Here is a 14,966-nt window from a genome sequence, read left to right as displayed (position 1 = left end):
AAATTTTAAATATTTTCTTATTTATTACTCGTGTCTTTTATTTAGGCGGAAAACCGTCATCCCTTTTCACCGAAACGAAGCTCAGAATGGAAGAGAAAATGAAGATCGAAACCAAAAGATGAAGGATTCAAAGCTACGGATGGACGGTAACCAATCTCTAGCTATAGATTTGATTTCGAAAGCGATCAAATTGGGGGGTTATTGCACTCACAGCTCAAATTCCGAGCACGACTACATCGATTGTTTTACCAGATGAGGTGCTTGAATCCGAAACCCTAGCTAGATTATTTGTTTATCGGAGGAGAATGTGGAACTAGTTCAATAATTGCGATCTCTGATTGATGACATTGTTAACCGAAACTTGTTCGCTTCCAACTGAAATAGGGCCAGATGATACTTTTTTCGTTTTAGTTCAAGCTAGAAATGAGTCAGATCAAGACCAGTATATTTGAATATGTGTTTACTGTTGCTTACCACTCGATTTTGAATAATTTTGGAGTCATGTTTTCAATGATTGTGAAAGTTAAAGGATGTGATACATAATACATTTAAGTCGTTTTGTTACAAGAGCAGCAGTGTGATTTGATTGTAGGAAACTAGATAAGCTGAAGCTAATACTATATGATGTTTTTTGTACAGCTCTTCGATCTAAGACATAATCTCCAGAGCCTCCCTAGCTTTCCCTAGAATATTGAAGACAGTCGCTGCAATGTGAGCAGGTGTGAGCCCTGCTTCCATCTGTTGATCTACCGGGGCTCCATGATCAATGTATCGATCGGGAAGAACCAATGGTCTCCACTGCAGGAAGGTTTTAGTGATCACAAGTGTTAGTAAATCTTGTAAGTAGCTGTTTACATAACTGAATCTATCGTTCAAGACTTGTACCTTTAAGTTTCCATCAAGGAGCCCATCCAGAGCCATGAACTGGGCTACATGAGATCCAAAACCACCAATAGACCCTTCTTCCACAGTGATCAAGACCTCGTGTGATTTGGCCAAGCTTCGTATAAGAGTGTGATCTAATGGCTTACAGAAACGAGCATCGGCCACTGTCAACTGTAAACCACGGGTTTCTACCAAGGCAGCTGCAGCAAGGCAGCTCTGAACTGCTGATCCATAACCCAAGAGAGCCACCCTCTCTCCTTCAATTAGTATGCGGCCCTTTCCAATCTAAAGAATAAACGCAAACTTGCCTCAGTTGGGTTTATTCATATAGTGTTAAAACGTTGGGACTAAAAGAGGAGGAATAGAGAAGTACCTCGAGGGGTTTGCCTTTGTTTCCAGGCGGCAGCTCCACACCTAAACCATTACCTCTTGGATAACGGAAGCAACTTGGTCTGTCATCTATTGCTGCAGCAGTTGCAACCATGTGAAACAATTCGGCCTCATCGGAAGGAGCCATCACCACCATGTTAGGAAGGCATGCCATGAAAGTAACATCAAAAGCTCCACAATGTGTCGGGCCATCCGCCCCCACTAAGCCAGCTCTATCCATAGCAAACCTAACAGGCAGCTTCTGTAAATCGACGTCGTGCACTACCTGGTCATAGGCTCGCTGCAAGAAGGATGAGTAGATTGCACAGAAGGGTTTGATCCCTTCACAGGCCAAACCCGCAGCAAAAGTTACAGCATGCTGTTCTGCTATCCCAACATCGAAACACCTTGTTGGGAAACGGCGTTGGAAGAGGTTCAAACCCGTCCCACCACCCATGGCTGCATGGATTGCTACAATATCCTTGTCTGCTTCAGCTTCAGCAATCAGAGCCTCAGCAAAGTAGGTTGTGTACGACTGAGTTGGAGCACTCGATTTAAACTGCTTCCCTGTTGCTGGATCAAACTTGGTCACTCCTGCAAAAGGTGAGCTCATGAATTCCAGCAGAGAGTTATTATTTGGGACAGATATCATTATATATTGATTGAACAATTCATGTATACACTGCGACTTATAAATTAGGTTTACCATGGTATTTATCTGCAGCTTTCTCTGCATAAGGATATCCCCTTCCTTTCTCAGTCACAACATGGATCAACACTGGACCTGTCGTTTTTGTACTCTTGACCTCTCTAAGGATCGCCGTCAGGTCATCAAGATTGTGACCATCAACTGGACCGATGTAGTAAAGCCCGAGCTCTTCAAAGAGTGTTGATCCAGAACCACTGATCATCCCACGAGCATACTCATCAACTTTTGCAGCAATCTCGTGCATAGGCCCTCCGATCTGCTTTGTAACTCCCTGAAACAACCTCAACAAATGTCAACACCATTCTACAGATAGCAGAAGAGGCAACATTCTGATTCGTGATACTAACCTTAGCAACTTCCCTTAGCTCTCTGAGCGGCCGGTTTGACTGCAACCTACTCAAAGCACTGCTCAAGGCTCCCACAGGAGCTGTTGGTCCGTCCAGATTTGCAGTGGGTAAAGAAACTTGCTTGTTGTCATTGAGAATAACGATCATGTCCGAGTCCAGGTACCCAGCGTTGTTCATTGCTTCATAGGCCTGACCAGCTGTCATGGCCCCATCACCTATCACAGCCACCACGTTGTTTTTCCTTCCTTTCAGATCCCTCCCCACGGCCATTCCTGGTAAGCCAATCCTAAATCAGTTATCTATTTCAGTGTAACATAAGATTTACATTACTTTTCTTCTTATCCTATATAAACAGGTCAATTTGGAAGGATCATACCTAATCCCGCAGAGATAGTTGTGGAACTGTGACCGGCGCCAAAACAGTCGTAGTCACTCTCAGACCGCTTCGTAAAACCAGAGAGACCACCAGTCTGCCTTAAACTTGGCATCTTATCTCTTCTTCCAGTAATAATCTTGTGTGGATAAGCCTACATCACGCAGAATCAGATCCCATCAGAACAAGAAACATGTTTCACAAGCTAGGCTGCGATGAAGAAGAGAATCATCACCTGGTGGCCAACATCCCACAGAATTCGATCTTGAGGTGCATTGAACACATAATGAAGAGCCACGGTTAACTCAATCACACCAAGGCTTGATCCCAGATGACCCCCAGTCTTGGACACGTTGAAGATCACGTCGGACCGGAGTTCATCAGCTAGTTGTTGCAGTTCCTGAGCTCAATATTCAATCTTTTTAGAAAGAGGGAGTCACTCAATTTTTAACAAAATTCATTATTTTGGGAAGTACTATATTATATGTATGTACAGTAAGTACCTTAGTGGAGAGGTTTTTCATGTGAATTGGATAGTTGATGGTGTCTAAAAGGGGGGTTGGAGGCTTTTGTGAAAAGTATTCCCCTCTTTCAGACAGTGTTGCACAAATTCCTGTTTTGTTTTTCCTAACCTTCAATTTTAAACCAGTAGAAAACAAACATTTCAATCAATTGTTGCAATCCTAAACTTCCAGCTGAAGATAAATGCAGCCTATTCCTAGTATACACCCAAACAATAATCTCAATAATGTAAACAATAATAGCAAACAACCTCTCTTCCCATTTCCCAATCAAGAAATCTTGAATTCTAGTACTACTATACTATAACAGCCAATCATGATGACATAGGTTACTTTGCTGTCAATATAATGCTTTATATTTCAAGTGTAGCATCTATCTGTCTTGAAAGTTGTAACCACTAGGGATTTAATTATACATTATTGAAGAATGGCAAGAAAAAAAATGAAGGACCTGGTTGTTCTTGCAGAAGGGGTGAAAGGGTAGATCTGCACCATGTATCCACTGAGAAGAGAAATTAGTGTGCTTTTGAGCATCTGCTGCAACTAATCCTTTGCTCAGATTCCCAGAAAATGCAAATGGGCATAAAGCCATCTTCTTTTATGTGGTTAACTACAAATAATCAAAGATTGTAGATTTCCCTGAAAAAGATATCTACTTTACTCTCTGTTCATGAAAATTCTTGAGTTGGGCTCTGTTTTTGAACTTCTTTCAAGACAGTACACAGTGTGTGTGTGTGTGTGTGTGTGTGAAAATGATGGGAATGATAAGAGGTGGGATTAAAAATGCAAGGATTGTTGAGGAAAGGAAATGGTGGTGGGATTGGTTTGTGTATATTGCTTTTTGGGTGGAGCATTTACAGAGGATATCAGTGGTACCACCACCTCTGTTTGAGTTTATATATGTATATGTATTTGGAGATGTAAGAGAGATATAGTGAAACCGAGCTCCCATTGGTCCACGTCACAAGAAATCACGAATGGATAGAGAGATGATAATATATCTATCTTCCAATTGGGTTGGGTGTGTTTCTATCTTGTTGATGCTCTGCTCTGTTTCTAATTGAGAAAAAGAAGTAATGATATGCTGAATTTCATTTTATATTTTAATTTAATTGATATGCATCGCATAATGTATGTATCCATTCAATTCATCGACTATATATCATACGTGGGTTATTTTAAACCATGTATAGAAATGGTGATATTACTCGTTGGTGTAAAGGTATCATGGATTAAGTGGTGCATAATGTGTTCTCTCATCGTTTTCCATTAGATGCTTTTTAATAACCAAAATACACAGCTTCTGCTGTGCAAGCATTCCTTGTTAGAGTCTCATGGACACGCAAGGAATGCATTGTGGGGCGTTTAAGGAACGAGCGGTTTATTCTGGGGCGTATAAGGAACGAGCCGCTTAGTTACGCGAAATGCTCACGATTGTCATCATACATTTATTTAATTATTCTATAGTATATATTTCCATTTGTTTTATACTCCCTCCGTTTAATAAAAGTATAAACATTTTCTATTTTTGTTCGTCCTATAAAAAAGAGTTCATTCTATTTTTAGTCTCTAATGAGATGAGTCTCATTATCCATTAACAATACTCCAATTTTTTTTTCTATCTCTCTTACTTTATAAAATATGCATTAAAACTCGTATCGTTCCAAATGTTCATATTTTTATGAGACTGGATGGAGTAAAAATTAGGTTTAATTGCGTATTGGTGTGGGAGGGGTGCTAGGTTCCAACATTATTTTTAAATTCATATTTTTTGCTTTGTCGTTCTTCAATTTTTTTTATCTTTTATTTATTTTCCTTCTTAATGTTATATGTAATTTTTTATTAGCTTATATACAGAGGATGATTAATTTTTTTAACAGATGAAAATAGAAAAATAGGATTATTCATTGTGGACGTAAGGAGTATAAGAAATAAGAAAGGAATGAAAATAAGTAGTAAAAGATTAGATTCATGAATAGTGTAAAAAGAGAGATGAAGGGTTATGATTATGTTATTTTTAAATAAGTGATCGTATTTAGAAAAGGTGGATAATGCCTTTATCATTTGTAGAAATGGTATATCATACTCATATTACCATATTTTGTTGGAGTAATTATTATTGTTGATGTTTTCAATAGGGCATTCGAAATATGGACTTGATTCTGTCATATAAATGTCTAAATAATAGTAGTATGTTTTACTTTTTGCCCATTAATTTAGTTAACATTTTACTGAAATATAGAGGGCGATTATCATTTAAATCTTGTTATCTGAATTTCTAATTCATAATTATCTACATCTCTCCAATTTATCCATTATAATTAATCAAATATTGTAATGATCCAAATTTTCAAATATTTGTAATTTGACATCTCAATTCAAGAAATCAAAGTTCCGGGCTTTATGTGCATCTCTTGAAAATACAACAAAGTCCAAACCTTGACTTCTTGGTCAAGATCTCAAAAACAAAAAATTGAAATTTTGGTCACAAAAAATCTTGGGAGAGAGTTTTAATTGCAAATAATCGTGTTTTTCATGATAAAATTCCAAAACACAAATTTTGTTATTTTGTCCAGCCAGATTATTTAATAAAATAACATAACGATTGACGACATATTTTTACAAACCATTATTATGATTGGACCAACATCTACAAATTCGTCCAATAGTTATTTCAAAACGCAACCTGTCACAAAATTTGTGGTGATTAAGCATTAGCATTGGAAATTCATGATATCCCACTAATTAAGTGCTAGTCATAAATAATGAACCAATTGTGCTTGGATAACATATCCTCCAAATTTAAAGCGTGCTTATCAAATTCATAACCAATGCTAATAGATTTTACTAAGTTTATCTGTTTATCATGCGTGCTAATTACTTTTTGTCTATTGCTTTAATTATCATATTGAGCTACAATTCAAATGAAATTTTGAAATACATGCTTGGAACACCTCTAGCAAATAATGTACTAATATTCATTGGGATGACATATTTAGGTTAGCTAATATATTTAGTTTGGTGTGATCACCTAATCAATTTCGCAAAACTTAAATCAAGATAAATAATTTCAACTATACTAGGGAATATTTGTCATGTTTTTCAATTAACATTACTCAAATTTAGATATGATTAAATGTGTGCTCTAGTACATGTAAAAGTGAAATCAGACAGGGTAGATTGCAAAAGCATCAACTCCAGATTATAATCAAAATGACAAGCCGAACTGGCATAACCACATTCAAATTTAAACTTCAAACGCTATATAATATGCAAATAGAAGTTATACTCTCACTTCATCTTTGCCTCCGTGAACAAAACATGACGATTGACACGAGGATCGTACTTTCGGAACTCCAGCTTGATATTGTTGCTGTGGAGCCTCTTTGTCTTCTTCACGACATAGAAGAATCCAGTTCCAGCTGCCGATACAAGCCGAACTAACATAGCACCTGCCTTCTTCTTCTCACCCATCTTTACTGCTCAAAACTAGACTGTTAAAATTTTAGGGCAGCCAGAAATTAGAAAAAATTAACACCAGCAGGCAAAATTTGCAGCATCTCAAAAGGAGCAAAACACAGATACAATAAAGATTAAGTTTTTACAACGAATTCTTGTATCCTTCCATACATATTCCCCTTCTAATTTCTCTATAATCACTAATACTTCTCAAATAGGAAACTGTAAGGATCGTAGGGTACACTATACTTGTTTGAATGTATAGCGGTTTTGGCTTCGATGTTTATACCATCCAACAATGAACAGCGATTAAGAGACTAACACTAGAACTGATATATAGAAGAGAAGACAGAGGATACACAAACTAAAAGTTGATTCATTTCCAAATTGAGAGATGTATTGTACAAATTGCTGCTTACATACATTGATCATCGCTCTCTAAATGCAACGTAAGCTAGCTTAACTACTTAACTAAGCGCAGCTCAACTGCTCAACTAGCTCGACTTCTCCTCTCAAAATTCTGCAATTCCCCATGCCGTAGCCGATTGACCGGTTATTCCGTTTATCGATTAATATCTGCTCGGCCAATCCGATAACCAATTAAGTATTTTTTAAAAAGAGTGAACAAGCATTTCATCGAACAAATTGTGTGCAGTTCCTTCATATATCATTTGCCCTACATCAATGCATTATAAAACAACCACTACCCTCACCAATCCATTTCAGCATTGCTCACACCGCCACATTAACAAACGCAAGCCACAACAACATAGAAAGAAATTCGAGCCCTACGTACATTCCACAATAGATTTGAGGCATGAATCGTAAATTTAGGCAAACAGCTAACCTGAATATGGATCAGGGAAGACGGATGACGAACGGTGGCGGATGCCGGAGGTAATGGTGGGTACCGGGGCGGAGCGTGATGCGACGGAGGCGGCGATTCCAGTTTGTGTAACAAATATTTAAGCCCAATATTAACTTAAATAGTCAAGCCCAATATTAAGTTAAATAGTCAAGCCCATTATTAATTTAATTTTAAGGCCCACGAATTAGATTATGTAGAATAGTATTATACTAGTAAGGAGTATGATTTATTTGGACAAAAATCGATTAAGTTTCGTTGGTGAGAAATTAAATGAGGACGATCAAACATAACTTAGTTGTTAAAATGCTTATGGAGTATTTAATAGATAGGAAAATTTGCGGCAATTCGATAACAAATCGTTATTAAAAGTAAGCTACACACAATAATTATATTATTGCAACAACTCTCCAAATAGTTTGGTTCAACTCCAAATCAGTATGTCTCTATAATTAATTAATTTATATGACTCGATCACTTATTAATGCCCCTTTTAGAATTTTTGTTGTGGTCCATCTTGTTGAACTATTCACTTGAATTATGTAAATTGATAAAATAGGAGTTGAGAAAGAGGGAGAGCAAAAAATGGTGAGTAGCAGTTTAATTTTTGAAAGTACAAATTTTTGATTTTCTATGATAAATAACATGTGGAACTTAAAATGCAAGAATTTCACATATGCAATTAAGCACTATATAATACTCCGTATTTTAATATTAATTGATTCTAATTCTAATTTACTAACTTTAAACTCTCAATTACAATCTACTATCCTCTGTAAAATATAGTATTAATTACAATTTATTTGATCATTAATTGTAGTAAATGCTTTGTCTTTTGTCTTTGAACTAACATTATAATCTAGGGAAATGTATCAAATACATGGGAGTATGATTTATAGCTATCTAACATCTGTCATTAAATGTATAATATTATCATTATGAAATATTTATCATTAAGTGTTTAAGTTCAATTTTACTATTTATGGTTTTTATATTTTACTAACATGTTCAAGTCACATTTAGAAGTATGACTCATATTTTATTAACTTTTCTCACTCTTTATTTTTTTTCTTAAAACAAGATAGATTGAAATATATTTATTTATAGATGAGAGGAGCAATAAGAAGAAAATGTATCACTTAATTTCATGTAGTATTTGATTACCTCTGAAAGTCTACCACGTGAAAGTCGTGAGTAAATAAAATTAATGTATATATTCTCACCTTTCTGTCGCCATCGATGTAATTGTAACCTAGGAGTATAATGTACTAGTAATAATTAGACGGTATTGGTCTGTTTAATGCTACCACCAATTCGTTGGTTTCTAATTTCTATATTGTTTTTTTCTGAATTATTTCTATATTAACTTTGCAAATCATACTTGGCTCAACATTTTATTTAATTGAAAATTGAATAACTATTCAAATGGTACTCCCTCCGTCATATTAAATATGCAATATTTACTTTTACGATAAATTTTACTCTAACAAATTTTACTAACATATAAAATTGGTAGTACATGAGTGTGATTAAAAAAATTAAAGTGATTGATTGAACTACCTTTTTTATGGATACACCAAAAAGAGTAGATTATGATTATGATTATGTTTTCAAAAGTAATCCATTTTTACAAAAAACTGATTAAAACTGTATAAAAAATACTCATGTTTTTATATTTCGGGCATCATCAAAATTAGTTTCTTTTATTCATGGTAAGCTTTTTCTTTATAATGAGATGGATTCATTTGTACTATATTCTACCATTTTTTTAATAGATTTCTCTTATGGAATATAGTCCAACGATAACTAAATCTTTGATAATGCAGAGTATCATATGATATAATGTACACAATGTCTCCCATTTAACTTGCTTGACATTTTAATGAATAAAATTCACATTTAGGACGAGTATGTTTTAATTCTATTGGTCATCTATATATATTTATAAAAAAATTTATTCGTTAAAATTTGTGTTGCTATTGGACTATTTTATCAGTTTTAGGAAAGAAAGATAGATTTGTCTGACAATAACAAAGTCTCAATCTGCAACCAAGTCCACCTTTAGAATCAAAGATAAATCTCAAAAGATCAACTCTATCGCAATCCCTCTGCGCCTCCGCCAAATTCCTGCATTCGCCGCCGCCGCCAACACGAAATGGAGCACAGCTCGCCGCCGCCAATACCTAATGCAGTCGACCTGGCATCCGCCGCCGCCGACGATCCCACCCAATCGGCCCTCTTCGACTGGTCTGATTTCCTGGATTTCGACATCGACGAAGCCCTAAACACCTCCGCCGCCGCCATATCCGAACCCGGGTCGGGTCCGGAGCACGAACCGGAACCCGGATTCGACTACAGCCAGCAGTCGGAGAGCCTGGGCCGGGTCAGGAAGCGCGACCCGAGGCTGCTTTGCCCCAATTTTGTGGCGGGTGTAGTTCCGTGCGCGTGCCCTGAGCTGGACAAGAAATTGGAGGAGGAGGAAGAGTCCGCTCTCCCTGGGAAGAAGCGGACCCGCGCGGTGCGGGCCACTGCCGGCCCGCTCCTCTGCCAGGTGCCGGGTTGCGAGGCCGACATCAGTGAGCTCAATGGGTACCACAAGCGCCACCGCGTCTGCCTCAAGTGCGCTCATGCCGCCGTCGTGGTGATCGATGGAGAGAGCAAGAGGTACTGCCAGCAGTGTGGAAAGTAAGTTCTGATTTGATTATTGATTTTGATTTTCTCATGATTGGTCAGTGGAAATTTTTGTTGTTGTTTTTTGCTTCGAGTCATGTTTTCATTAGTTGTCAAGTGTTATTGCTAGGAAAAGAAAATGGATGTGGTTTTGAATCTTGATGATGGTTATTGGAAGTTGTTTTTTTTTCGGTGCAATTATTATGATCGTTTTTCTTTTTAGAATTGAATGAATCAATGTGTATTTATTGCTTGTGAAGCTTTCGTTGTCAACAGGGTGTCGCTTTGGTCTATTTATGTTTTTTTGTTGTTTTTAGTTTGTTAAACACCATAGATGGTATTTCTTTCTTGCTTTGAAGTATGAAGTGATGAAAATTGGGTGTGGTATATGATCTTAATTCATTTGAATTGAGAGTGGTGAGGGACTGGTGAGGAAAGGAATCACTTGTTTTGTTGAGCAAATGGCTTAACAGTTTCTCTATCTTGTTTGAAGTAAAAGTGCTAAATCATAAGTCAAGTTATACACAGAAAAAATCTCATGCTTTGGTATATATGAGCAATTTTGAATATGTCGCAGCCAGTGAGTAGTAGCCTGAAGCGAATCATAATCAAACTCAAGTGCAATGGAGTTAGCCGACCTTTTTTTAAAATCTTTATTGCACTTTTTGCTTACATGTCAATATGCCATGATGCTGGCAGGTTTCATCTCTTGTCTAGTTTTGACGAGGGTAAACGTAGTTGCCGGAGAAAACTACAAAAACACAATGACAGACGTCGAAGAAAATCTAATGAGTCTAAAGGAGGTACAGATAAGGAACCTCAACTGGTTGTCTTGGTTGATGATGTCAAGGAAGATGATGATGATGATGATGGGGGAAAATTAGAAAAACACAATGATAGATGTCGAAGAAAATCTAACGAGTCTAAAGGAGGGACAGATAAGCAACCTCCACAGGTTGTCTTGGTTAATGATGTAAAGGAAGATGATGATGGAGGAAAAGGTATGACAGTTGTATTTAGTGTACATGATAATTTTTAATTTTACATGCTTTGAACTGGCTTATTTCTCACCTTCTGTACAATTCAGGGAATACCCTTAAGTTTTTAGATACTTAAATCTTGGCAGCAACCAATGATCACATGTTGCTAGTCTTAAACAATTATGAGAAAATATTGTTTCACTATATAATTTTGCCTTTTTAAAAATGGTCGTGGGCGCATTAGCTAGCATTTTGTATGGTCTCAACCACCCTAAATGAATTATTGATGCTCCAGAAAAGGACATATTGTTGAAATCAGATGGACGTGTCTCGGAAGTATCTTTGGGTTCAGATTCCCAAGGTTCTCCGGGCGAGAAGGTTGCACCGTGTCATGTCCCCAGTGAAATTCGTGTCAATGAGCATAAACATAGTCCAAACTCTAAACGCGCTCCTTCTTACAGTGACAATTTGTCCCCTGTGGTAACCACTTGTCTTATCCATCTCTCATTTATTTCTTTTTCACTCTAGCTGAGTTAATCCTTATGCTTCTAAACTCCTCTCAGTGTCCCACCGGTCGAATCTCCTTCAAGCTGTATGACTGGAACCCTGCTGAGTTTCCTCGACGGTTGCGACTGCAAGTATTCAACAGATTCTTATTGCAGTATAGTATACAATGGAGATAAATCTATATTATCTCTAATAATGATGTGATGGGTTTAACATTTGCTTACTTTTTTATTAGATATTTGAATGGTTGGCTAGCATGCCTGTTGAGTTGGAGGGGTATATCCGTCCCGGTTGTACAATATTGACAGTTTTCATAGCAATGCCGAATCCAATGTGGCTTAAGGTAATCCCAAATTTATACTCTTCATATCTTTGGTATAATAGTAAATATGGGTATTCGTACAGTCGTACAATTGCAGCCATCATCCATCCAGCATAAGTTGAGCTTAAGATAGACCATAGATGTATGGAGGCTGTGCTCTAAATGTAGTGGCAGGCAAAAGTCCAATGGTAGTTAAATACTTTTCTGTTGTTGCTTGCAGATATGTTGATTATGTCGATTGGATATAACTCCTTTAAATAATCAGGATTCATACACGTCTACTTACATGATATGACAGCTCCTTAAATAGCCATCATTCATGCACGCCTTCTTGAATGATGTATCTGTGCATGGTATGGACATTTTATCGGTAAGTAATAAGTACAGGCCTTATGGATGTCTCATTTCTAGCTATTCTGCATACTTGCCTCGAGCAGTTATTGGATAAACCAGCTTCATACATAAAAGACCTCATTGGCTCGCCTGGGAGCATGCTATCTGGAAAAGGGACAATGCTCGTTTATGTCAATGACATGATTTTTCGTGTCACAAAAGGTTGGTTGAAATTCTGCTGCATGATTGATGGTCTTAGCATGTTTTAGATCTGTTGATGCACACACATTACCTTCACAGGTTTTGTAACATGTCAGGATTGATGCTCTGTTTATGCATTGAGCTTGAAGTTCTTAAAGTTGTGTGGCTTGTTTTGTTGGTTCATTTTGTAGGAAAAGTTGTCTTATCATGCAGGGAAACTGTGTTTTCAATTTCAAACAAAATTGAAAACTTTTTCGTATCCTGAAATTGTGTCTGTGTTTTGGTTAAACAATGCATACCAGCAGCTTAGGGTTAAGATTCTTTAATACTACTAATATTTATCTAAACTTTAGCAAAAGATTATGATTTTCTAAATGAATGGGAATAAAACAGTTTTGTCACTCAGAGCTACGCACTATTTGATTGATGTGCGGCGAAGAAAATTTCATTAATCCAATTAGCTTCTAATATGTTGTTGGATTCTTGTGAAAACAGATGCACATTCAGTAGTACCAGTCAGCATAAAGGATAAATCTCCTAAGCTTCATTATATCTACCCGACTTGCTTTGAGGCTGGCAGGCCGATGGAGTTTGTAGCTTGTGGAAGTGACTTACTCCAACCTAAGTTCCGGTATATATGGATTATACTCTTGATAAGTTATTGCTTTACTTTCTTTCTTAAGGTTTCTTCTTTTTAAGAATGCCTATTTTTTCAGATAGCTTCAGTGTGTCTGATCTTCTGGAATGTGGGTTTCTTTGATTTCCTTTGGCAGGTTTCTAGTTTCTTGTAATGGACGGTACTTGGCGTACAAAATTTGTGTCTCATCTCTGTGCTGTAAGAAAGGTGAGAGCAACTATTTTAACCATCAACTGGTGAAGATATTTGTTCCTCAAACCGACATGGATCTCTCAGGGCCAGCGTTCATCGAGGTGAGAACTGTGGTTGGCTCACTTTTGACCTTTGTTGTTCTTGCATAAACTAATTATGCTGTCGTTTCTCGTTACGTATCTAGAAAAATATGAATAGGAATGATGAAACACTGGCATGGTTGCATTTCCTTATTTTTTGATTGGGCTGCTTGCACAGGTTGAAAACCAATCTGGTTTATCAAACTTTGTTCCTATACTTTTTGGTGATAAAGAAACTTGCGAAGAAATGGAGATCTTGCAACGTAAGCTTGATAACTCAACATCCTCTCAAGAACAACCTGCATCACATCCAAGGCATGCATGCAGAGTCCTGGCTTCAAGACAGAGACATTTCTCAGGGTTTCTCTTAGATTTAGGATGGTCGTTGAAGAAACCAGTGTTGGGGAAATTGTTGACATCTTCGGACGTGCAAAGATTCGACTATTTATTGGACTTTCTGATAGAGAAAGGGCCTTCTGCCATTTTGCAGAGAGTATTTCGTTCTTTGGAATCTTCAATAGATAAAAATGACGTTGGTGGTGTATCTGGTTCCGATATGAGGTCATTACTGGCCAAAATGGAGATTGTACAAGGTATGCTTGATCACAGACCACAGGATAGTTGTTCTGCAGCCACATCTGCAGTTGATGGAAATGTAAGAAGCAATTGAAATTTTTGGTACCAATTAATGGAGAATCTAAATGCTCCTAGCATCTGATGTTGTGTTGCCAATTTAAAATTTGAAGGGCGTTCGAGAAGCACCTGACGACATTCCATGGGGCAGAGAGGCGTCATCACTAGATGCCGTTGCTGCAACAGCTCCTCTCATCAACAAAGAGGTGATCATGAATGTCAACATTCATGATTGGCCTAAAAAATCACCAGGCCTCATGTCCTCACGGAGACTTCTTACTTCATGAACCCGCATCATGGCTGTGGCTGCCATTTGCATCTGTTTGGGAGTCTGTGTTGCCCTCTTCCAACCTCAAAGGGTCGACAAGATCGCCACCACTATCCGGAGGTGCCTGTTCGACAGCCCTGAATAGTTGCGCTCTTTTCTCCTCTTTAGTCGAATGTGCAGCACGTTGCACGGGGATCTTGATGGTGCATTACTTGACATAGCCTTGAAGAAAGTTGGGGGAGATGATTGTAATTTTAGTTTTTTTGTGAACTTTCTCCTAGTAAGTTCTGTTGTGGGGTTTGTTATTCAAATTTCTTTTGGTGTATGATTATTAACCTGAAAGAATAAAAATAAATGGTTATCGTCGTTGTCGTTTAACAGATGTTGCGAGATCAATATTTAGTTTTTGCCCTCGCTACTCTGATGGGCAGGAAATCACTTTTTGAGTATAAGAAATAGGGATATGTTGGATCAAGATTAAATAATAGGATCCCTATTTACTAAACTATAGAAAAAAATATTTGGTTATATTTCTGTATGTTAACAAATAATACTAGTATAATAATCTCATACATTGAGCTGTTTCATAAAGGAAATGTATCCCTCGTAAATATT

General features: G+C 37.3%; 2 protein-coding genes across 2 annotated transcripts; one reads left to right on the top strand and one right to left on the bottom strand.

The window, feature by feature from the left end:
* Window positions 1-481: 481 nt before the first annotated feature.
* On the bottom strand, window positions 482-4,082 carry LOC121808315 (probable 1-deoxy-D-xylulose-5-phosphate synthase, chloroplastic). The gene is made up of 9 exons (XM_042208734.1): window positions 3,656-4,082; window positions 3,187-3,315; window positions 2,919-3,083; window positions 2,687-2,837; window positions 2,311-2,582; window positions 1,961-2,234; window positions 1,259-1,848; window positions 886-1,170; window positions 482-798 (listed from the first exon to the last, which is right to left on the bottom strand). The coding sequence occupies exons 1-9, from the start codon at window positions 3,794-3,796 to the stop codon at window positions 649-651; spliced, it is 2,157 nt and encodes a 718-aa protein (XP_042064668.1). The 5' UTR covers window positions 3,797-4,082; the 3' UTR covers window positions 482-648.
* A 5,450-nt stretch (window positions 4,083-9,532) lies between these two features.
* LOC121808309 (squamosa promoter-binding-like protein 7) lies at window positions 9,533-14,729 on the top strand. Its single transcript, XM_042208724.1, has 10 exons — window positions 9,533-10,213; window positions 10,898-11,199; window positions 11,474-11,658; window positions 11,742-11,816; window positions 11,921-12,028; window positions 12,445-12,562; window positions 13,037-13,172; window positions 13,315-13,471; window positions 13,629-14,105; window positions 14,197-14,729. The coding sequence occupies exons 1-10, from the start codon at window positions 9,684-9,686 to the stop codon at window positions 14,368-14,370; spliced, it is 2,262 nt and encodes a 753-aa protein (XP_042064658.1). The 5' UTR covers window positions 9,533-9,683; the 3' UTR covers window positions 14,371-14,729.
* Window positions 14,730-14,966: the final 237 nt, after the last annotated feature.

The sequence above is a fragment of the Salvia splendens genome, chromosome 1 (assembly GCF_004379255.2).
Source record: "Salvia splendens isolate huo1 chromosome 1, SspV2, whole genome shotgun sequence".
NCBI classification, from domain to species: Eukaryota; Viridiplantae; Streptophyta; class Magnoliopsida; order Lamiales; family Lamiaceae; genus Salvia; species Salvia splendens.
This window is presented reverse-complemented; position numbering and strand designations above follow the sequence as displayed.

Excerpts from the sequence above, each read along its gene's own strand:
- LOC121808315 (XM_042208734.1), bottom strand. The coding sequence starts at position 3,796 with ATGGCTTTATGCCCATTTGCATTTTCTGGGAATCTGAGCAAAGGATTA. Across the intron at positions 3,084-3,186 it reads TGAAAAACCTCTCCACTAAG|GAACTGCAACAACTAGCTGA; the intron begins GTACTTACTGTA and ends TATTGAGCTCAG. Across the intron at positions 799-885 it reads TCCTTGATGGAAACTTAAAG|TGGAGACCATTGGTTCTTCC; the intron begins GTACAAGTCTTG and ends ACCTTCCTGCAG.
- LOC121808309 (XM_042208724.1), top strand. The coding sequence starts at position 9,684 with ATGGAGCACAGCTCGCCGCCGCCAATACCTAATGCAGTCGACCTGGCA. Across the intron at positions 10,214-10,897 it reads TACTGCCAGCAGTGTGGAAA|GTTTCATCTCTTGTCTAGTT; the intron begins GTAAGTTCTGAT and ends TGATGCTGGCAG. Across the intron at positions 11,200-11,473 it reads AGATGATGATGGAGGAAAAG|AAAAGGACATATTGTTGAAA; the intron begins GTATGACAGTTG and ends TTGATGCTCCAG.